At 43.7% G+C, this 22,970-nt stretch overlaps 1 protein-coding gene across 50 annotated transcripts in view; it reads left to right on the plus strand.

The window, feature by feature from the left end:
* LOC146820883 (uncharacterized) overlaps nt 1–22,970 on the plus strand; it is a 1,936,624-nt gene that overhangs the window by 139,640 nt on the left and 1,774,014 nt on the right. For all 50 annotated transcript variants that reach the window (XM_085611721.1, XM_085611696.1, XM_085611722.1 and 47 more), the window contains exon 2: nt 16,644–16,841. In XM_085611721.1, the coding sequence (XP_085467847.1) occupies nt 16,644–16,841 (198 nt within the window). The remainder of the gene's footprint in view (nt 1–16,643; nt 16,842–22,970) is intronic.

The following is a 22,970-nucleotide window of genomic DNA, read 5'->3' on the forward strand; positions in this document are numbered from 1 at the left end:
GAGAAGGATGATGGCCTGCTCTGCACAAGAACAGGCTCCCAGATGAAACATACCCACAGGTAACTGGGGAGTTAGATCACCCTAGGGTATTCTGGCAGATTCGTGCCCCCTAAACCTACTAGGTTAGGAAGTGCTAGGTAGGAGTATAGATTTGATTATATATGTATGTATACAATTAATTAACAGCACAATGGTTGAATTGTTTATCCTCTTTACCATACTTATAATGCTGATTACCCTGTTCTGTTTCCTTCTATTAATCATTGCAGGGCACGTATTTAACACAAGAATCATATTGCTTCAATAAATATTTGAATTGCCAATTTGAGTAGTTCTTGTGTCTCTCTTTAGGCATGCATTAGTTACTAATGAAAGGGACTGAGCTGTTTCCATGATTTAATTGGGGAGTCAGAGTTGTCATGTTCTGAGGTTGCACATACCATCCGGTACCTTGTAAGGTTAACAGTCCAGATGGTACACTGGGAGCTAGCAAGGACTAAGGCCAACATATCCTGATGGTGTGGTTGGATGCAGTCTTGCACAGTTTTGACATTTATGTTGTCCAAATGCACAGTTTTACTGATATAGTATGAATTGTACGATATGGCGCTACCAACGTTCTAGCTTGGGTACTTATTTAATGGGTTTCCGGAGTAGTTTTTCTTTTGTGTTCCCAAAAACCCTACTCATCAATTAATGGAAGACATCTGTGGTGCTAGGGAAAAAATCCCCCTCTGCAAAATAGGGAATTCCTATTTTTGGCTGTGGGTTGTTCAAGCTTGAATCTTTAAAAGGATCACCCCACAGAAATACCCTCCTCGAACTCCAGTTTTTTACATGGCTAATCCAGCACAAGTGGCTTTGCTAGTATATTGCAGACATGCACTAACACAAATCTTATTGCACCATGGGTTCATTCCGACGGGTGGGGGATGTTACTTTCGTGGTAGAGGTCCACAAAGCATATGGAAACAGAGGTATTCTATTAATGGATCACCTTCCCTGCAGCAAATACCAACACAGGGAATTGTCACACATAAACTGAAGCACAAGTACCAAACAACTATAACCCAAATGAGAATTTACAAATCCCTTTAACATAATAGGAACACATGAATGGGTTCCTAAGTGCCGTACCACATACATTAGAAAATGTCAGACTAGGTCCCCTCAGTAATGAGCAAGCAACATGGCCATTACTGCTCCATAACTACAGGTACTATACACATGTATAGTTACATTATACAGACAACTGATACAATTCATTATGCGAACCATAGCAGCAAACCCAACAAGGAATGTTCAAGGTGCTCAATCACAATTGGCAACACCTGGAATTAGTACAGTAACGATTAATGAAATTATGGGTATAGTTTGCGTCAGGCGGGATGAGATTCCGTTCTGTATTCCACCAACAAAATGAATTAGCTTGAAGCACTCTTTCCCCATACAGGACCCCAAGAAAACCAAAGTATTCTCACACTGTGCCTACCATTAGGGATGGTTCCTCGAGGGAAGACTGCGCCACTTGGGGCAGTCTTTGCCGCAGTCTATGCCAATATGCATGGTACACCATCCTTATCTGTTTTGCCTGAGGTGCTTAAACAGATTCAAAATAAATAGGGGGCAGCCTGTGTCCTGGATTTGGGGATGAAATTAATGGCAAATATGGCTACAGTATCCTCAATGATAAAAAGTAACATAAAAGGGGAAGCAACAGCGTGGTAGTACGGCAGCTCCAGTAGACTGAGAGCGCGAACTACGTAAACGTATTACAGGAACCTATTCCTCAATAGGTCGAGATAATTTGTGAGCCAAACCTATAAACCACAATTTAAAGGTAATTATGAACCAGAGTTTTCTAATACAAATGCTGGGATACTAGAAAAATAAAGAAAATACTAAAGCACAGGGTGGATCAGCTCAACTGGAGTCCTTTAAGTAGTGCTATAACTTGCGTAACCTTGATAGAATTAAACAGTCTAATGGGTATCAGGATACTGATACACATCCTTCTTGTTCCTTTCAGGAATCATCCGGAAAATACTCAAAGAGAGGAGGATGAGCATATCACAGATCACAGAAGTTCATGAAACTAAAGTACTAACAATGCTCTTCTGACATCATAAAAAGGAAGATAAACTTCCACAGCAAAAGCCTCCATTTAAAAAGAAGAAGGTGGCTGGGATTAAAGTAAATCATGCCACAAATATTGAGGATTCTGCTCCTGGACAGGGAGTGGGCTCTGGCTCTGTTAGACAGTGTGGCAGGAGTTGCAATAGTTCACCAGAATCTTATAGAGTGTCTGGTGGCAGCAGCAATATGTGACTATGTCCAGATGGAAACACCAGACCAAAGACATTGGGCCCGATTTAGAACTCACCGGACAGGTTAATCCGTCACAACGGTAACGGATATCCAGTCCACCAAAATATAAATCCCAATTAGGTCCAATGGGATTTATGTTTCGGCGGATCCGATATTCATCACCATTGTGACGGAGTAACCCATTCGCCGAGTTCTAAATCAGGCCCTAAGTGTCACAAGTCAATTATATGAATTACAACCCCATATGAAGGGGAATATATTGCCCACCATTAATGTTCTCTTCTTGGAGAACTTGTCATTCAGCTCTGATATTTTCTTAGCTGAAAAAGATTGGCCAGTGGAGTTTGTTAGAAATGTCCCACTAGGGCAAACATTAATAACACCAGTTTTCTCCAACCTTCTTTCAAAATCACTAAAATATGCATACGCCAAGGAGTGGGCCGTAACTAAAGCCCCAGCGCTATATCACAACCACATGAGATGGGATGAAGGATCCCCCTACCACATCATATCTATAAGGTCCAGCCCACAAGCACAACCACAATATCCGATTAAATATGAATCAAAATAACAGGTTAGAGAACTATTCATACACCATGAATATTAGGATGAACAATCCTCTGTTTCCATTAATACAACCAGATCATTCATATCACTTTGTCTTAGACTACAGACAATTGAACAGTGCTACAAGCACATTAGCAGTAAAAAATGCCGATTGTGCGGCACTAATGAGCAATATAGTGCACAAAAATATAAATCCACATCAGACTTCTCAAATGAGTTTTTCTGTCAAAATATAGCACCAGAAAGCAGGTATCTGACTTTGTTTAGCATCCTAGGCTTTCAAAAACAATGTTGTCAATTGTCACAAGGATATAAGAACAGCCCCAGGCTGTTCTCAGCCTGTGTAACAGAACTGTTACAAGATTTTGATGACAAAGCATTGTCCTATGTCGATGACATATACGTGACAGATAATGACTTAGCAACACAATTGGTATGAGTAGATCGCATAATTCTAAAATTTGCTCGCATGGGCTACAAATTCAATTTTAAAAAATCAAGAATTGCCTACCTCAGTGTCCTGTTCTTGGGAATCAAGTTGTCAAGAAAAGGTAAAGGTCTGGTGACACATTTCCTAATGTGCGCTTTTCCAACATCCAAACACATTAAAAAACTCCAGGCAATATTGGGTTTTAAAATTTTGGTAGAACATACATACCATATTATGCACAAAGGGTAAAACTGGTTAATGATTTGATTCCTCCAGACTTTTTAAACAAGCTTTGGACACCACAACATAGTGAGGTATGACATTCAGTACAAGCTGACATGCTAGCTTCCAAACAGATACACACACGTGTTTACACCACAAATTTGGTGAGCCATGTAATCGCAGGAACTACAGGTAACACGGATGTGACACTGTACCAATTGCAAATAAATCACATTTATACTCCAATGCAAAGATGCGTTTTGCACGACTCAAAAGATACTGATGGCAGCTGTAATGAAAGATAGATTTTTGGGTCAGGGAAAATGAATATTTGTCGTGACTCTGATTCCAACCTTAGAGGCTGTTAGAAAGGATAGCATTTCTAATGTGAAATCTTTACATCCAAGATAGATAGGTTGGGCCAATTCACTAACAGCAACAGATGTAGATTGTCTTTGACTTTACATTACAGACACAAGCATACCTCCAATAGCAACATGAATATCATCTGCCCAGTGAAATAATGTCTCTAGATCAGTATGACTTCGTAATCTAGACTGACGGTTTTACCCAGCCTGCAGTTTGAACAAAACATCAATACTCGACCACTTGTGCAGCTGTTAAGGGTAAAATGAGAGATGCAGAATTCCAGCCTCTTAAAATATACACACAGTCACTAGGTGAAGGCACTGTCCAGCTGGCTGAACTAAAAGCTTTAATTTTGGCACTTGAGAATATAGATCCTGAATTCCACACACTTATAGTGTGCGGCTCGTATTATTGTATCCAGTTTTACAATGAAAATCTACAATATTGGAGCCAGAATGGATTGAGAGATTCAAAAGGGTACACAATTAAGCATAAAATGCTGCGGGGACAAGTGGCGAAACTCAAAGCAAGTTTTTCACGAGCACATGCAATTTACACACTGAGCCATCAATGTGTAGGAATACACATTACAAGAAATTTACTGGCTGATGAAGCCGCAAAAGCAACAGTACAGACTGCTGCCACTGTTGCAGTAAAGTGTTCTAGCACAAGGCTTTCACAGCTTCACGCAAAAGCAATTTTCACAATTTCACCGTTAGCTATTGCATAGGAAAGTATTGAGATACAAATTTGCATTTAATAATGTTATCTCCACTTAGGAAACTGCTTCAGAGTTCATTTTTGGACTTTTTGGAACATTTATAGCAAACCTAGTTCACTGGTAAAGTTGGATTTGAAATTTGTTTTCATAAAAGACACTTTTAGAAAGCCACCTCTTCCCTACCTGAACCCTGTAAAGCCTCATTTGCTTGAGTGTCCAGCTGTCACCAAGGAGCCACTTGATGAGGTGTGAACTTGCTTCCAGAACTGAAACAAAGGACTTGTGTATGTGTTCTGCTCGTCTGCCAGGATAATCATCTGGGATGTGCCCTGAAACTTACTAATCTACAAAGATGTCTACCCTATCACAGGTAGATATAGCTAACACCTGGGCCTGACCCCTCCTTTGTCCCTCTGGACAGTATATGCAATGTGTTAAGTATTTATGCAGCACATAAACAGTAATAGAGTGAAAACACAACAGAAGAAAAATGCAGGATAATAGAGTAAACTTTGTTAAATAAAACAATACCTGAACAACAAAAATCCAATCAGTTGAACCGTAAAAATTGAATTTGAAAAGTTTATGTACAAATAGTACCAAGAAGCAGAAAGCTCTAACTGTGGGTATCTGGCTGTGCTGGACCCTGACAAAGACACAAATTCAGGCCTACTGTGATGGAGTATAGGCCGGGCACAGGACCAAATTTGGCCAACTGGGAGTTGTTTCTTTTGTCCTTGGTGAGAAGTCTTTGATGAAGCTTGCAGATGTGCTGCTTGAATTTGAAGGGCTTTACATTGCTCGGTGTCGGTTCTGATGAAGTTTTGAGCTGTGCAGCAAGGCTTTGCTCAGTATCGATACCTATGAAGCTCTCAGCTGTGCGGCGAGGCTTTGTGGGGGTTTGCTTCCCCTGGTGTTGGTTCCAATGAAGCTGTCAGCTGAGTATCAAGAGGATTTGCAGGGTATTGCACTAGATTTGATGGAACCTTCAGTGAGACAAGGAGGACTTCTCTCTGATGCCAGCCAAAGGTTCAGAACCTGAGGAGGGATCAGTGACTCACTCCTGCAGAGGCAAGCAGGGTACATGCAGGCCCAGTTGCAGCAGGTTGATGAGCAGTTGCAGAGAGGCCTCTGAAGCTTGTTGTGTTCTCGTAACACACACAGGAGGTCAGCCAACTGGCCCTTTGAGTCACTCAGGTTAACCTGGGATGAAAGCAAGCAGGCCCAGTCTCCCTTCTCAACAGCAGATCATTCCTTCAAGCAGCAGGGCTGTCATCTGGCAGCAGGGCAGTCCTTCGTCTGTAACTTCCCCAGGTCCAGGAGTGTTCTGATGAGTGGCTCTGGAGGTCCAATATTTATACCTGTTGATAGTCTTTGTGTGGGGGTGTTGCCTATGCTACCCCCACATCTGGTTCTGGAAAGTGCTTCCCCTGTCAAGGCTCCAAGATGTCTGGGATGACAAAAGACAAGGCAGGCCTGGTATCAGATTCCTTTGTGAGTGCAGGAGACAAAGCCCTTTGAAATGTAAGTGGGTTTGGTAACAGCCCCTTCCATTCATCCTGCCAGGATGTCCCACCCTGTCCAAACCTGAATCCCCTTTGTGTTACTGTCTGGAAGCAATACACAAACTCCAAAAGCTGAGGCATTCATGTGACTCAGAATACTGGATTAGGAGACAAATGGTTTGGACAAGGAAATGCCAACTTTCTAAAAGTAGCATTTTCAGAATCGAGACTTAAATCCGACTTTACCATTTAGGAGGATTGCAAATTACTAATCATTTGAGTGAAACCAGTATGTTTCCATCTGCTCTAAATCCAAAGTTATCATTTATTAAATGTAATAAGGTCACCCAGTGTTAATCAGTGGGAGAAATAGTCCTTATGACAGTGAAAAACCACTTTAGGAGTAACATTTAAACACAGATGTCCTACTTTTTAAATAAAATGCACCCTGCCCTATTAACCTTTAGGTCCTACTTTAGGAATGGCATATGTATTAAAAAGGAAGGATTAGGAATGACAAACGGTTTTATTTTGCCAGGTCGAAATTTTAGATTAAACCTGCTCAACATGCTACAGTGGCAGGCCTGAGACATGTTTCAAAAGGCTACTTTAGGGGGTGGGGCAATGAGTGCTGCAGTCCCACTAGTAACATTTAATTTACAAGTCCTGGGTACATGTAGTACCATTTACTACGGTCGTACATGTAATTTAAATGTGCTAATTCGGTGAAGGCCAATTTTACCATGTTTAAAGGAGAGAGCCCAAGCATTTAGCACTGGTAAGCAGTGGTAAAGTGCACAGAGTCCTAATGCCAACAAAACACCCACAGCAAAACTGGAGGAGTGATGGCAAAAGGTTTGAGGGAATACCACACAAAGAATGTTAGGTCTAACACTCCCACTTTCAGGCTAGTGCCAGGCATAAATGTGGCACCCCTGGGCACACTGTTCAGAACACTACTGGACCGATGAAAGACAAAAGAAGGACTTGCTGTTGAGAACTGTGAGGACACCTGAAAGGCTGGGCCTCCTCCTACTTGCACCCAGGACTTTGGCATACCGAGGTGCCAGCTGGATCCAAGGAGGGGCATGTTGACTGAAGCCAGCTGAAATGCAGGACCTCAGTGGGTGCCTCTCCTCCAGCAGGAGGTTTGAGGCTTTTACCATTGAAGGCAGTAAATCTCTGTGCCAGTGAAATCTGTAGTTGAGGCCCAGGGAGGTATCATGTAATTAGGCTGCTGCTCAGCACTGGTACCGGTAAAGTCCTTCAGATTTGGACTTTGAAACATTTCTGCAAGTGAGGACCCTTTCAGTGTGTCAAACCAAAAAGATTGGTTTGACTGACACTTTGACACTGGTGACTGTGGCTCAGCTGCAGTTTAGTGGTTCTTTTGCAGAACGTGTGGAAAAAGTGTACTCTAACACCAACCAATGAACCTGTACATTTTGGTACCCCTCGGGGTTGGTGCTTAATCTCTCAGAAGTCACCTGCGGGGCTCCAAGAAAATGCAGTTTGAATTTGTCAGCTGAACTCATTTGGGCTTCTTGCAGATTTTGTGTTCCTAGAGTTGAACCGGAGGCTAACCAACTAGCCCTCGGAGTCCACTCCTCTGTCCCGGGTACAAGTTGGAATAGGTTTAGCCCTTGGGGCTTCTAACCATAAATTCAACATCATATGCAGTCCTTCTTCTTTCTTCCACAAGTCCAGTGGTGGTCTAACAAAGGTACCCATGAGGGCATTTTTATGCCTAGCACTCACTTGTGGTTGGGGAAAGCTCCCTGATCAACAGAAAAAAGGTTCCCATGGGGAGCCCTACCCACTTTGATATAATTTCATGGTGTTTGGCCCTAAACAATATCACAGTGCGCTGCTCTGCCAAAATTTAACGTGGCAGAACTTTTCTTCCCCTGGTCAGATTTCTGGGTACACCTCTGAGGAGTGCCTGAGAAAATGAAGAACTCCCCCTGAAAACTAGTTCTGGAACAGGATTTCCTCCATTGGGATTAGTGCCCCTGTGGCTATTGAGACAATTGCAGGGCAGGCCTAAGTGTGAGTTACATCAGTCTGTGACAGGGAATGCCACTTTTTAGATTTTGCAGTTGGGGGACACATCTCCCAGACCATCCTGTCAGATGGAGATCACACCTCCTCCCAGGTAAGGCCCTTTTGTTTTCTTTTCTGGTAGCCATTCACACCTCTTTGGAGGGGGCCAGCAGAATGCCAGGTGACAGTTGGGATTAACTGTAGAAAGACTTCTATAGCCATTAGGCAGAGAATGTCAACTTTCTAAAAGTAAAATTTTCAAAATAGTAATTTAAAATCCAATGTATACACTAGATTGGATTTTAAATAACTAATAATTTGAGTCCTTTTATCATGGTTCTAGCTATTCCCAAAGTGGAGTTATGCATTTTAAGGTGCATGTCACAGTGAAAAACAACTTAGGAGCTTTTTCACTGCCAGGACATGTAAAAGTTAAATACACGTCTCCATGCACCTTGCCCTGTGGGTTTTAGAGGGCTACTTTAGGGGTGAATTATAAGTATTACAAAATAAGGTTTGAACCTGTAAAAAGGTTTAGTTTGGCAAGTCCATTTGCAGTTTTAAAATTGCACATTCAGGCTTCAGGGGCGGCCTAAAGCAATGCTTTGCCATGTCACTTTAGTAGTGGCATCATAGGTGCTGCAGTCTACTAGTGACATTTAACTGACAGGCCCAGGGTACTATATACTATGGGCATATAGGTAAGCTAACGTGCCAATTAATATTTTTAATTAATTTGACAAGTTTTTTAGGGGTCAGAGCACATGCAGGGGGCGAGGTTAGCAGAGTCCCAGTGTACAGAGTCCAAACATCCACAGCATCAGTTCAAGCACATGGGGTGATCATCAAAAAGAAGCATTATCTTAAGTGGAAATCATCAGTTATAAATGAAAGCCACTTTGACATAAACTTACAGAGGGTGAGACTCAATTAATGAGAACCAAAAACCAAAAGCCAAAAAGTAACCAAAAGTCAAAAATCTAAGAAATCCGAGGGAGGGGTTCTGGGTCAGAACCTGCTTCATCACAGGCACACCCTTTAAGAGTCTGTGTGGAAGTCAGGCATATAACCTTTTCCACAGTTCTAGTAATGACCTGTCAAGAGGGACACTATTTAGGGCTTAAATCCTGAATATGAGATGCAATGTAGAAGTTGACTGAAATGGGTATAAAAGGGTCATCGAGAGACCATCGAATTCACAAAGCCCAAACCTGAACTTGAGGCAAAAAACTACAAAACTATTGAAAGGTGCCAGATAAATGGATGGCAAGTTGGTCGCGACTTTGCTCAAGCACCTTAGCAAAATAAAGACCTTAGATAATGCTTCTGAAAAGGATTAGAACCAAGTAGATAATAGATAAAATCATGGGGGCAAATTGAATTTGGATATTTCTTAAGCCTCAATGTGGGCTGAATATGCATGTATTAGGTCAAACTGTGATTCAGAAGACTTTAATGCTGTAAGTGAAGACAGGAGAAATCAGTGTTATATTGAGACCCAAAGAGAGTTTTGCCATATGGCACCTTGTATGGTGGCCATTTGATTAATGGTAGCACATTATAAGCGTGAAACTAGGGTTGCACCATGCACAGAATAGTTACAAATTGCATACAATTGTCTGTGGTCATATTGGTGATTTCAAAGACTGTTTTTTTTTATCAAAGCATTTAAAACTAACAACATTTTCCATATCTTGATAGAGTCTGAAAACAAGAGAGGACTACTTCAAGCAACTTTTGAGCCAGAAAGATGTTACACAATTTTTTTATGAACATCATGTTGTGAACTATATTTATAATTGACTTTTGTGATTGATTCTTGAGTAAAGCAAATGTGGCAATTGTACAAGTGACAGGCTATTGACCAATTGTCAACTGTCCAAGTCTTCAATAATACTGCACCAGAATAATTCAACATGTTTGATACAGACACTAAGGGGCACATGCATCAACCATTTTTGCGAGCGCAAACGGTGCGAATCGCAAAAATCGTCCGTTTGCGCCCGCAAAAAGGGCATTTGCGATGCATGAAGGGTCAAGGCACTCGCAATTTGAGAATTCGCAATGAATTGAGAGTTCTCAAATTGCGATTGCATTTAAGGAATCGCAAATTGAGATTCCATAAATGCAATGCATTAAAGTAAAATAATTAGCGATTTCGCTGATAGGGGGCGCAAATTACCATGAAGATGAACTTCATGGTAATTTGCAAAACCTTTGAAAAATGCACGAAAGTGCATTTTTGAAAGTGGTAGGTTAAACACACACATGTCCTTTGGACATGTGTGTGCACAACATTTGTACACAGATTGATTTCAGGGGTGCAACAGGGTGTCGTTTTGACACCCTTCCACCCTTGAAATTGCATTCTCAATTTGCGATTCTCTAATTGAGAATCGCAAATTGAGAACGTCCTCCCATTCATTCCTATGGGCCTCTAGGCCCATAGGAATGAATGGGGAGGTATTCCTTAATAGCGACTCGCAATTTGCGACTCGCAATTAAGAAATATTTAGAAATCGCTATTTTGTAAGCGATTTCTACATGCATTGGCTTTTGCGATTCCTTATTAGCGAATCCTTAGTTTTCGCTAATAAGGAATCACAAATGGCATTTTTGATGCATGTGCTAGTTTGGATTTAGTAGAAAAGTTGTTTTTAGTAAAGATAAGGCTAGACTGAACTTGCCTGCTAGTATTAGGATGACCTGTTTGAAAATGTATTCCCAGGGAAAATTCCATGCTCTGCCAGATTCTGATGTCTTCCTGACAGTTTGTTGAGCCTTTAATGTCAAGAAACCTGCATTATTTGGAAGTTGTGGTGTACATGAAAGATAGAGGATTCAGTGGCCTGTAGTGAAAACTCTGTATTGCTCCCAGATTTTCTGCCCTAAAGACATATGTCTCTTTGCAAACAAGAGGAGTTTGAGAGACTGTGTACTTGATTGCTAAATGTGGGATTGCATTCAGTCATTCAAGGGTCAGCTTGCAGATATTTCACTGATCAATGAATTTCAATCTATGCAAAAGATGAATTTAGGAGGTACCAGTTAATCTTATCAGTGTTGGTCCAAGCTAACAATCATCACAGCTCACACCACCTCAGCCTCTAATCTATCACAGCAGTCTTTCTCAATAACACCTTGAGATAACCATCAGTGGGGTGAACTGAGTTCAAAGAAAGCTTCAAATTATGAAATTATGTTTTACTATTATGGCCAGAATCAAAGCAAACATAGCGATGCCACCTTGTGACTCGGTTAAAATGTTTATCCTTTTCCAGCTAAAATTCTCATTACGGTATTGAAGGTTTTTTGGGATTTCTGCCACCTTTTTTTTAGTAGAAGAACAACTTGATGTTTCTTTCTCACTGAATAACCTTAAATTAGTAAATATGTTTCTCTTTGTTGCTTTGTTCCTTCAAACATTTCATGGTAGTTAACTAATACATTTGTATTTACTTTTTTTAGACCTTACAGTCTTTATTTTATTTAACCTTTAGCCTTTTGTGAGACATCGTATCTTTGGGCCGTACCCCCCTGCCACCTCTCAAAAAGAAAAGTCTTGAGCTGACCTACAGATTGTGTGTAAGGTCCTTGAGGCGAGTAGCCGGGGACATTTTTAACTTTTAGAACTGTAAAACGTTATCTCTCTGTGTTGAATTATTTTTTAAATAATTACATCTGTTGGTGGAATCTACCCTAACGAACTCCCCCAGGCACCTCCTTACCTTGCCCACGCTCGCGCTAATTCCCAGAGGCTTCTAGCAGCTGATTAGGCGCTGCTCGAACTACACTCAGGGCCGCCATTTTGGGTGAGTCAGAGGACGAGCAGAGCAAGTGCTCGGTCCTCCCACCCTGACCAGTATAAAAGCGTCTCTGCAGCCCACAGCGCGGATTGCTGACCTACAGATTGTGTGTAAGGTCCTTGAGGCGAGTAGCCGGGGACATTTTTAACTTTTAGAACTGTAAAACGTTATCTCTCTGTGTTGAATTATTTTTTAAATAATTACATCTGTTGGTGGAATCTACCCTAACGAACTCCCCCAGGCACCTCCTTACCTTGCCCACGCTCGCGCTAATTCCCAGAGGCTTCTAGCAGCCGATTAGGCGCTGCTCGAACTACACTCAGGGCCGCCATTTTGGGTGAGTCAGAGGACCAGCAGAGCAAGTGCTCGGTCCTCCCACCCTGACCAGTATAAAATGTGCCCCCAACCTCGGAAGCGCAGCGGACGAGCGCAGCGGGCGCGCCGAGAGCGCGCCGAAGGTAAGCCAAAGGTAAGCCCGTCTGCGCCCGTCCGCGGCCCGACGGGCCTAGGGCCTGGGGATGCTGCTCCTTTTATCGCTTATTCAGCTGCTTCACTTAGAGCACTACAGCACCCCCCTCGTGCTCTTTCACCTACAATCTGGGATCGCTTAGTGTCTTTTGGCATCTCGGCTGATATACTTTCACCTCGACTCATACATCAGTCTCTGTCTGCCCTGACCCAGCCTGAGTCCCGTATTCGCATACTCTACCTTAACACACGCTCCCTCCCTCAACATCACTCTGATATATTCCTTCTTCTGACAGCCGAGAACCCTGATGTCTTGCTGCTGACCGAAACCTGGCTGTCTGACCTTTCCCTTCCTGATATCCTGGCAGCTTTGCCACCCAACTACTATATGCTGAATGCCAACCGGCCTACAGCCCTTCGCGGCAGAGGCGTAGCAGCAATTATACGCAAAGATCTCAAATTTATTGCGTCCTCTTCGCTTTGTCTCCCCGAGGTCGAGAACCTTGTCATCAGCCTAGCTTCTGAAGCTGGAGCCCTGACTCTCATCGTTCTGTACCGCCCTCCCACCCCTATGCCTCTGTTCCCCGCTGCCCTTAGCGAACAGCTTGCCGCCCTGATGACTGCCTCTGCTCGCATCGCCATGTTTGGCGATTTTAATTACTGGTATAATCAGGCTGATGCCGGCCCCCACGCTACTGAATTATTCGAGGCACTTCTCAGCTTAAACCTGACTCAGCACGTCACCACCCCCACTCATACCGGAGGTCACATCCTGGACCACATCTGGACGCTGGGAGTATCGCTCTCCTGTCCGATCGTTTCCCCGTGCGTCTGGTCAGATCACTCGCTGATCGAGTCTTCTATCTCTGTGAAGGGCCTGGTCAGACTCCCGTCTTTGGAGGGTGGGGTCGCTAGGAAATGGAATGCTCTCAATCGCCCTGCCTTCCTCTCCCTTCTCGTAGAGACTCAACCTCCACCGAGCAACAGCCCAGGCGTCAATGCTCTGGATGCAAATATTACCCACTGGCTTACGACAGCCTGCGACCAATTCGCCCCCCTGTCTCGGTTCCCTCGCTCCCGACACAGCAAATCTCATAAATGGTTTAACTCAGCTCTGAAATCTCAACACCTTGAGCTACGCCAAGTGGAGCGTAGGTGGAGGCGTAATTACCTCAGTACCGACAGGGAGGCGTACGTGCTCGCACGTAAGGAATACAAAAAAGCCATTACCACCACTAAGGCCGCCTTTGTCTCTAAGAGAATACTAACTGCCCCTAATAAATCCAAAGAGATATTTAAGGCTCTTGCTGAATTAACATCAGATGCCAGGACACTCCCCAACCAGTCCCCCTCCGCTGAGTCATGCAATGCCTTGAACTCTTTCTTCATTGATAAGATTTCGGCAATCAAAGATTCTATTCCTCATTCCCCCCCCCTGGCTACTGTTGCAGCTCCTTCTATCAACACCTCTACTTTGACTTGTTTCCCGACCCTCGACTCCGACTCCCTAGCCAAATTGGCTACGCGAGTGAAGTCTGGTTCCCCCAAAGATTGTTGTCCACCTTCAGTGTTTCGTGAGATATGCCTCACTTTCCCGCACAGTGTTTTATCTCTACTTAACGCCTCTCTTAGTTCTGGAACAGTCCCCAGGTCTTTCAAGGAGGCCATCTTGGTGCCTTTGCTGAAGAAGCCTGGCGCGGACCCTGCGGTCCTCGCCAACTATCGGCCCATTTCCCTCTTACCTTACCTGTCTAAAATCTTAGAGGCACATGTCACTGCTTGCCTCTCGCAATTCATTGAGGAATCCAACTTTTTAGAATCAAATCAAGCAGGGTTTAGACCAGCCCATTCAACCGAGGCTGTGATTCTAGCCGTGCTGGACAACCTCAGAAGCAATGCTGACAGAGGACTCTCCCAGGCACTGGTCCTACTGGATTTGTCGGCAGCATTCGACACGGTGGATCATGCCATCTTACTCCACCGTGTCGAGTCAGCTGGAATCCGTGGGCTCGCTTTAACCTGGGTCAGGTCTTTCCTTGAGGGAAGATCCCAAGCAGTCAGCTTGGGCCCTTTCAGAGCTACCAGCGCCCCGTCGCTCTGTGGCGTCCCCCAGGGATCATCTTTATCCCCACTTCTTTTCAATTTGTATCTCCAACCCCTTATTCACTCCTTGGGCAGGTGGGACGTCACTGTGTTCAACTACGCGGACGACCTACAAATTATTTTTCCCCTCACTTCTCCTGACGCCATCACCAACTTCCAGGCGGTCATGATACACATCCAGCATTGGATGAATCAAAACCAACTGAAGCTCAATCCTGGGAAAACTGAGCTCCTCCTTCCCGGGAGGAGCGCTTCCCACTGGGGCCCCCAGTATTGGCCCTCTGAGCTTGGCCCTCCACCTCTCCCAGCTGGCTGTGTAAAGAGTCTCGGGGTCATCATTGACTCTGAGCTCAATCTTAAGGCCCAAGTGAGCGCTGTAACATCTGCCTGCATGTTCCAGCTTTACAGGATACGAAAAGTCGCCCACCTTTTGACCCCGGAAGCCTTGCTACAGGTTATAATAGCACTGGTGATGTCTCGTTTGGATTTATCCAATTCTCTGTACCACGGTCTTCCAAAATCCTTGCTATCCAGGCTACAGGTCATTCAAAACCAAGCCGCAAGACTCGCCTTCAAAATTCCAAGATGGCAGTCGGCCAGACCCCTACTCCACCAATTACACTGGCTGCCCATCAGTGATAGAATAGCTTTCAAGGTCTGCTGCCTGGTCTTCAAAGCCCGGATTGGCTCCTCCCCGGCTTTCATGAAGTCCTTGGTTACACCCTACTGTCCCACCCGTACTCTGAGGTCCACTAACCTCCAGCTTCTGTTCATTCCCCGTTTCAAACTTTCCAGACTAGGCGGCCGCAGCTTCATCCATCTGGCTCCTAAGCTGTGGAATTCTCTTCCGCTCTCCCTCAAGACTGAGCCCTCTCTTCTGTCCTTTAGGAAATCCTTGAAAACTTTGCTTTTTTCACATCCCCGTTAAGCTCCTTTTGCACAATCTCGGTGGTCTACCAGCGCCAGGAAACTCATGGTGACAGTGCGCTCAACAAATTTCCCTTAACATTAACATTAACATTAACATTAACATTGAGCTCAGCTCACATTAATATTGGCAACAGGTTAGGGGAAGCTTTTCTTTATCTTTTCCCGTAGCACACGCCAAATTATTTAGCCACTCTTTCCACTTCGTCTATAGCCCACCTATACCAAAAACCAAAAAGAAACTAAACAATTGTATAGGAATTTCCATGTCTTGTATCAATTGTTGAGATGTTTAGACTTACTATCCTTGCCAGCTGATCCTTACCCAACATCAAAAATGCAAACCGTATCTATGTAAACCATGATTTAATGTGTTGGAATTGTTTATTTACTGGAAGCAATAAATATCCGTAGTCAAATATGCCACTGTTTGACAAAAGACCTTCATGGACCCGGTAAAGTCTGGAGTTTTAATTACAGTTCGTTGGACTAAATACATTCTTTTAAAGGTCACATCTGGTAATTGTGTGTAGAAACAACAAGCTAAGTGAGAGTGGAATCATCCAAGCAACTGTCCATCAAAGATTTGTCACTGAACGTCTAAAAGAGAATTATAGACTCTGTCAATATGAAGAAAATATCAAACTGTTTGTGAGAATACACAGCAGTGATGTAAGAAGGGGAAGTGTTATAGGCCTGGATGTGATATTCTATTATTGGAGCCCTCTAGAATTGCCTCAATCTGCTGTCTACTGTTAAATCCCCTGTTAAATCCATAGTTCCCTTACTGCTTTCACACAAAGGTACAGCCACAGGGTAGATCTATAGAGATGTTTTTTGCCAAGACCTCGATGAGCATAGTCTCTTTCAAACCTCTCAATCCACAGACCCAGTAAAAGGGAGACTCAGGAAGCGGGCTCGCACCTGCAGCTGTCAGACATTATCTATCCGAAACCTAGTTGACACAGAAGCCCACTTCTTAGTGTGCAGCACAAGAAATGACAATCACTCACTCAAGACAGTGCAAGCATTTGTGTAAATCATTTGTACAAATTGCGTTTATTAAACATGCATCAAAATCTTCTCCAGTAAAACTAATAAATATTGACCACCGGATCACTGACAATGACATCATTTTGTTTTTTTCTTGCCAGTTCACACGTCGACCCCTGCCCTTACAGATGGCAAGAATGGCACCATTCCTACTCCTGTGCCAAGGAAATCAGTTAAAGAAGATATTGCGACAACATTCAGCTCACCAATAGCATGGCTTCTTGTAGCAGCTCTGATCATTACATGGTCAGGCGTGGCCATTGTCATGTTCAATTTAGTCGACTATAAAACCTTTGCAGGTAAGGCCACCAAAGTTCCAATGAATGAACAGTACAAAATGTTATTCATGTTTCTGCTGGTATTTTCTTCCGAAATTATTTTACTTTTTAGATTTTTCTGATATTATGGACTAACTTTGTTATTATTATATATTATGACTTTATGATTAAAGTATTTTATTGAAGAGCCTATTCAATACTCTTTCATCTGCTTTTTATCATAAGACTTGAATGGAACTAAACATGCACCACTGAATAACTAACAATATAAAGGGATATCTTTCATAAAATCATTGTAATTTCCTTTTAATTGATAATTAAATATAAAATACACTAATTTATGTTATAATAATTTCAGTACGTTACAATTAATTGAATATGGGAAGGCATTTTCTAAAACGTGGCCTTAATAATATGATACAGGAAGGAATTTAATATAAAATTTGAAAACAATGTAAAGATTTGGTACATAATCCAATCACCCGTATGAAACTAAAACCAAACCATCCAACCATTTGCTAAAATGCGGAAGAAATAGAATCATGTATTAAAAGGATTAGTAATGTTCATATTCTTTGGCCTCTGTCACATTCAATTTGTTAACAAGTTTCAATGCCATGATCACACGTGCCATGGGAAATAACAGCCTGTCACCCATGAAAGAGGCCACTGAAGAATGTCTAAAGGACATAATCTAAAATGTTGCTTAATATGCCTCCTAAGTGTGGTTATATTATTAATAAACTGCCCAGTGTATGTCAAATCCATTTAGAAGAGCACTTTAAAGTTGACTTGTGTTGTATATTTCATGTATATCTCATCCTTGAAAAGGACAAGAATGCAAATCATACACATCAAAAGTCAAACATGCTCTGTGGATCAGAATCTTACTTACATTTTGAATATTAAGTGGCACACTCTGTGTCTTCTGAAAATGTTACAATGCCACAAATTGGTAGCATGTGACTTAGAGTGTGTACTTTAATATACACATGCCTCATTCGGCACGGTTATTTTGGTGTCACAATTAATAAAGCTCATTAACTCTTATAAATGATTTAAATCGTGAAGGCACGTCACAGTTTTTTGTAACAATGACGACCATGCCACACATGAATGCACATTCACAGTCACAATCACATTCCCAATGCTGTATCATGATTCCCAAACTCATGACTTCATGGCCCAGAGCCAACTCATCGAACCCTATGATTATAAAACTTTAAAAAGTGTAAAGTTGAATACACTTTAATCATTTGGGCAATTAAGAGTTTTTCCAAAAGGAGCTTTAACTATTGTAATATGTTCGGACGATTCACTGAGCTTTTTTTAGGTGAAACTAGAATTCCGCCCCTAAAACCTCTTCATATGTGGAAAGTGTTTAGAATAGGTACCTGCATTCAATCTGATTATAATATTTGCTGAACTACGGTGTATTACGCTCATGCACATTTTGAACATGACAAAGTCAGCAAGCCTATAATTTTGTTTATACTCCAAAAAATACAGGAAAGGAAACGTTTGGTCAGTTAATGAGCATTGAGGGATGCACTGGTTAAATTGTCTCCACTATCCGGCTTACATCAGAATGTTCCTAGAGTAGGCTTTGTTGAAGGTGCAATGAAGTGCATCAAAATGTACATTGGTGGCAAATTATGTATAAGGGTAAACTATTATGTGTAACATAGTATTCTTCACCCGGTTTACACATATCTTTCTTATTGTGGTTTCTGATTATTCGCATGCAATTTTTTTTTTAAATGCTCGCTTAAAATATGTGAAACTAAAAAGTGTTTTCTATGTCATGAAACTTCAAAGTTATTATAATTTTTGTCAAATAATCCTTTGGCACACTACTTCTGTCAAACTAGCAAAAAAAGGGAATAACACAAATAATCTTTCTCATAAAAAATTACATTTGGAAGCCTTTTTTCTGCAGTTGTTAAAAAAACTTTATTCGTGTTATACTTTCCCATTGTGCCACAAAATATTTTATTTAACTTCCATCAGCACGGTGTCCCTTTTTCTCTAAAATTGGAGTAGATTACCTTATTTACTGTGATTCACAAAATACCCACTCTTGGCAATCTTCGCAAGTCGTAGATGTCCTTGATCACTCCTTCTGCAGCATACTTACCCATGTAGAGCAGGCACTATATATATATATATATATACGTATATATACTGCTCCAAGGTTCCCCTAAAGTAGGACAGCACTCAGATGAACGGTGTGATAATTTAATGGCAACAATATGTCTCCAGACAGGTTACCGCAACAGTTCCTCTTAGCAGTGCCAGTCGATTAGCCGACGCGTTTCGAAGCCTCATTGCTTCTTCTTCAAAGGCTGGACTGTTATGCTTGACACTCCCTCTGATTTCACCTGTGATTCCACGCCCTCTGATGGACTGAGGATTGTGGTCCTTGTGGTCTGCTCATGAAACCCTGAATGGGTGCACTGATTATATTCACTGCTTGGCAAAATTCGAAGTCCTCCAATGGACCCCCGTCACAGAGGCACATTAAAAATCCAAACCGCTCATCCCGCATACAGGCAAGGTTGATCCTACACCTTGCGGCACCCAGTGATCGCGGGTTGGTGCGCGTCCTCGCGGCAAGGGAGGCCGCGTACATATACTGCTCCAAGGTTCCCCTAAAGTAGGACAGCACTCAGATGAACGGTGTGATAATTTAATGGCAAAAATATGTCTCCAGACAGGTTACCGCAACAGTTCCTCTTAGCAGTGCCAGTCGATTAGCCGACGCGTTTCGAAGCCTCATTGCTTCTTCTTCAAAGGCTGGACTGTTATGCTTGACACTCCCTCTGATTTCACCTGTGATTCCACGCCCTCTGATGGACTGAGGATTGTGGTCCTTGTGGTCTGCTCATGAAACCCTGAATGGGTGCACTGATTATATTCACTGCTTGGCAAAATTCGAAGTCCTCCAATGGACCCCCGTCACAGAGGCACATTAAAAATCCAAACCGCTCATCCCGCATACAGGCAAGGTTGATCCTACACCTTGCGGCACCCAGTGATCGCGGGTTGGTGCGCGTCCTCGCGGCAAGGGAGGCCGCGTACATATACTGCTCCAAGGTTCCCCTAAAGTAGGACAGCACTCAGATGAACGGTGTGATAATTTAATGGCAAAAATATGTCTCCAGACAGGTTACCGCAACAGTTCCTCTTAGCAGTGCCAGTCGATTAGCCGACGCGTTTCGAAGCCTCATTGCTTCTTCTTCAAAGGCTGGACTGTTATGCTTGACACTCCCTCTGATTTCACCTGTGATTCCACACCCTCTGATGGACTGAGGATTGTGGTCCTTGTGGTCTGCTCATGAAACCCTGAATGGGTGCACTGATTATATTCACTGCTTGGCAAAATTCGAAGTCCTCCAATGGACCCCCGTCACAGAGGCACATTAAAAATCCAAACCGCTCATCCCGCATACAGGCAAGGTTGATCCTACACCTTGCGGCACCCAGTGATCGCGGGTTGGTGCGCGTCCTCGCGGCAAGGGAGGCCGCGTACATATACTGCTCCAAGGTTCCCCTAAAGTAGGACAGCACTCAGATGAACGGTGTGATAATTTAATGGCAAAAATATGTCTCCAGACAGGTTACCGCAACAGTTCCTTTTAGCAGTGCCAGTCGATTAGCCGACGCGTTTCGAAGCCTCATTGCTTCTTCTTCAAAGGCTGGACTATTATGCTTGACACTCCCTCTGATTTCACCTGTCATTCCACGCCCTCTGATGGACTGAGGATTGTGGTCCTTGTGGTCTGCTCATGAAACCCTGAATGGGTGCACTGATTATATTCACTGCTTGGCAAAATTCGAAGTCCTCCAATGGACCCCCGTCGCAGAGGCACATTAAAAATCCAAACCGCTCATCCCGCATACAGGCAAGGTTGATCCTACACCTTGCGGCACCCAGTGATCGCGGGTTGGTGCGCGTCCTCGCGGCAAGGGAGGCCGCGTACATATACTGCTCCAAGGTTCCCCTAAAGTAGGACAGCACTCAGATGAACGGTGTGATAATTTAATGGCAAAAATATGTCTCCAGACAGGTTACCGCAACAGTTCCTCTTAGCAGTGCCAGTCGATTAGCCGACGCGTTTCGAAGCCTCATTGCTTCTTCTTCAAAGGCTGGACTGTTATGCTTGACACTCCCTCTGATTTCACCTGTGATTCCACGCCCTCTGATGGACTGAGGATTGTGGTCCTTGTGCTCTGCTCATGAAACCCTGAATGGGTGCACTGATTATATTCACTGCTTGGCAAAATTCGAAGTCCTCCAATGGACCCCCGTCACAGAGGCACATTAAAAATCCAAACCGCTCATCCCGCATACAGGCAAGGTTGATCCTACACCTTGCGGCACCCAGTGATCGCGGGTTGGTGCGCGTCCTCGCAGCAAGGGAGGCCGCGTACATATACTGCTCCACGGTTCCCCTAAAGTAGGACAGCACTCAGATGAACAGTGTGATAATTTAATGGCAAAAATATGTCTCCAGACAGGTTACCGCAACAGTTCCTCTTAGCAGTGCCAGTCGATTAGCCGACGCGTTTCGAAGCCTCATTGCTTCTTCTTCAAAGGCTGGACTGTTATGCTTGACACTCCCTCTGATTTCACCTGTGATTCCACGCCCTCTGATGGACTGAGGATTGTGGTCCTTGTGGTCTGCTCATGAAACCCTGAATGGGTGCACTGATTATATTCACTGCTTGAAAAAATTCGAAGTCCTCCAATGGACCCCCGTCACAGAGGCACATTAAAAATCCAAACCGCTCATCCCGCATACAGGCAAGGTTGATCCTACACCTTGCGGCACCCAGTGATCGCGGGTTGGTGCGCGTCCTCGCGGCAAGGGAGGCCGCGTACATATACTGCTCCAAGGTTCCCCTAAAGTAGGACAGCACTCAGATGAACGGTGTGATAATTTAATGGCAAAAATATGTCTCCAGACAGGTTACCGCAACAGTTCCTCTTAGCAGTGCCAGTCGATTAGCCGACGCGTTTCGAAGCCTCATTGCTTCTTCTTCAACGGCTGGACTGTTATGCTTGACACTCCCTCTGATTTCACCTGTGATTCCACGCCCTCTGATGGACTGAGGATTGTGGTCCTTGTGGTCTGCTCATGAAACCCTGAATGGGTGCACTGATTATATTCACTGCTTGGCAAAATTCGAAGTCCTCCAATGGACCCCCGTCACAGAGGCACATTAAAAATCCAAACCGCTCATCCCGCATACAGGCAAGGTTGATCCTACACCTTGCGGCACCCAGTGATCGCGGGTTGGTGCACGTCCTCGCGGCAAGGGAGGCCGCGTACATATACTGCTCCAAGGTTCCCCTAAAGTAGGACAGCACTCAGATGAACGGTGTGATAATTTAATGGCAAAAATATGTCTCCAGGCAGGTTACCGCAACAGTTCCTTTTAGCAGTGCCAGTCGATTAGCCGACGCGTTTCGAAGCCTCATTGCTTCTTCTTCAAAGGCTGGACTATTATGCTTGACACTCCCTCTGATTTCACCTGTGATTCCACGCCCTCTGATGGACTGAGGATTGTGGTCCTTGTGGTCTGCTCATGAAACCCTGAATGGGTGCACTGATTATATTCACTGCTTGGCAAAATTCGAAGTCCTCCAATGGACCCCCGTCACAGAGGCACATTAAAAACTCCAAACCGCTCATCCCGCATACAGGCAAGGTTGATCCTACACCTTGCGGCACCCAGTGATCGCGGGTTGGTGCGCGTCCTCGCGGCAAGGGAGGCCGCGTACATATACTGCTCCAAGGTTCCCCTAAAGTAGGACAGCACTCAGATGAACGGTGTGATAATTTAATGGCAAAAATATGTCTCCAGACAGGTTACCGCAACAGTTCCTCTTAGCAGTGCCAGTCGATTAGCCGACGCGTTTCGAAGCCTCATTGCTTCTTCTTCAAAGGCTGGACTGTTATGCTTGACACTCCCTCTGATTTCACCTGTGATTCCACGCCCTCTGATGGACTGAGGACTGTGGTCCTTGTGGTCTGCTCATGAAACCCTGAATTCCATTAAATTATCACACCGTTCATCTGAGTGCTGTCCTACTTTAGGGGAACCTTGGAGCAGTATATGTACGCGGCCTCCCTTGCCGCGAGG

The sequence above is a fragment of the Triturus cristatus genome, chromosome 6, assembly GCF_964204655.1.
Source record: "Triturus cristatus chromosome 6, aTriCri1.1, whole genome shotgun sequence".
Lineage (NCBI taxonomy): Eukaryota > Metazoa > Chordata > Amphibia > Caudata > Salamandridae > Triturus > Triturus cristatus.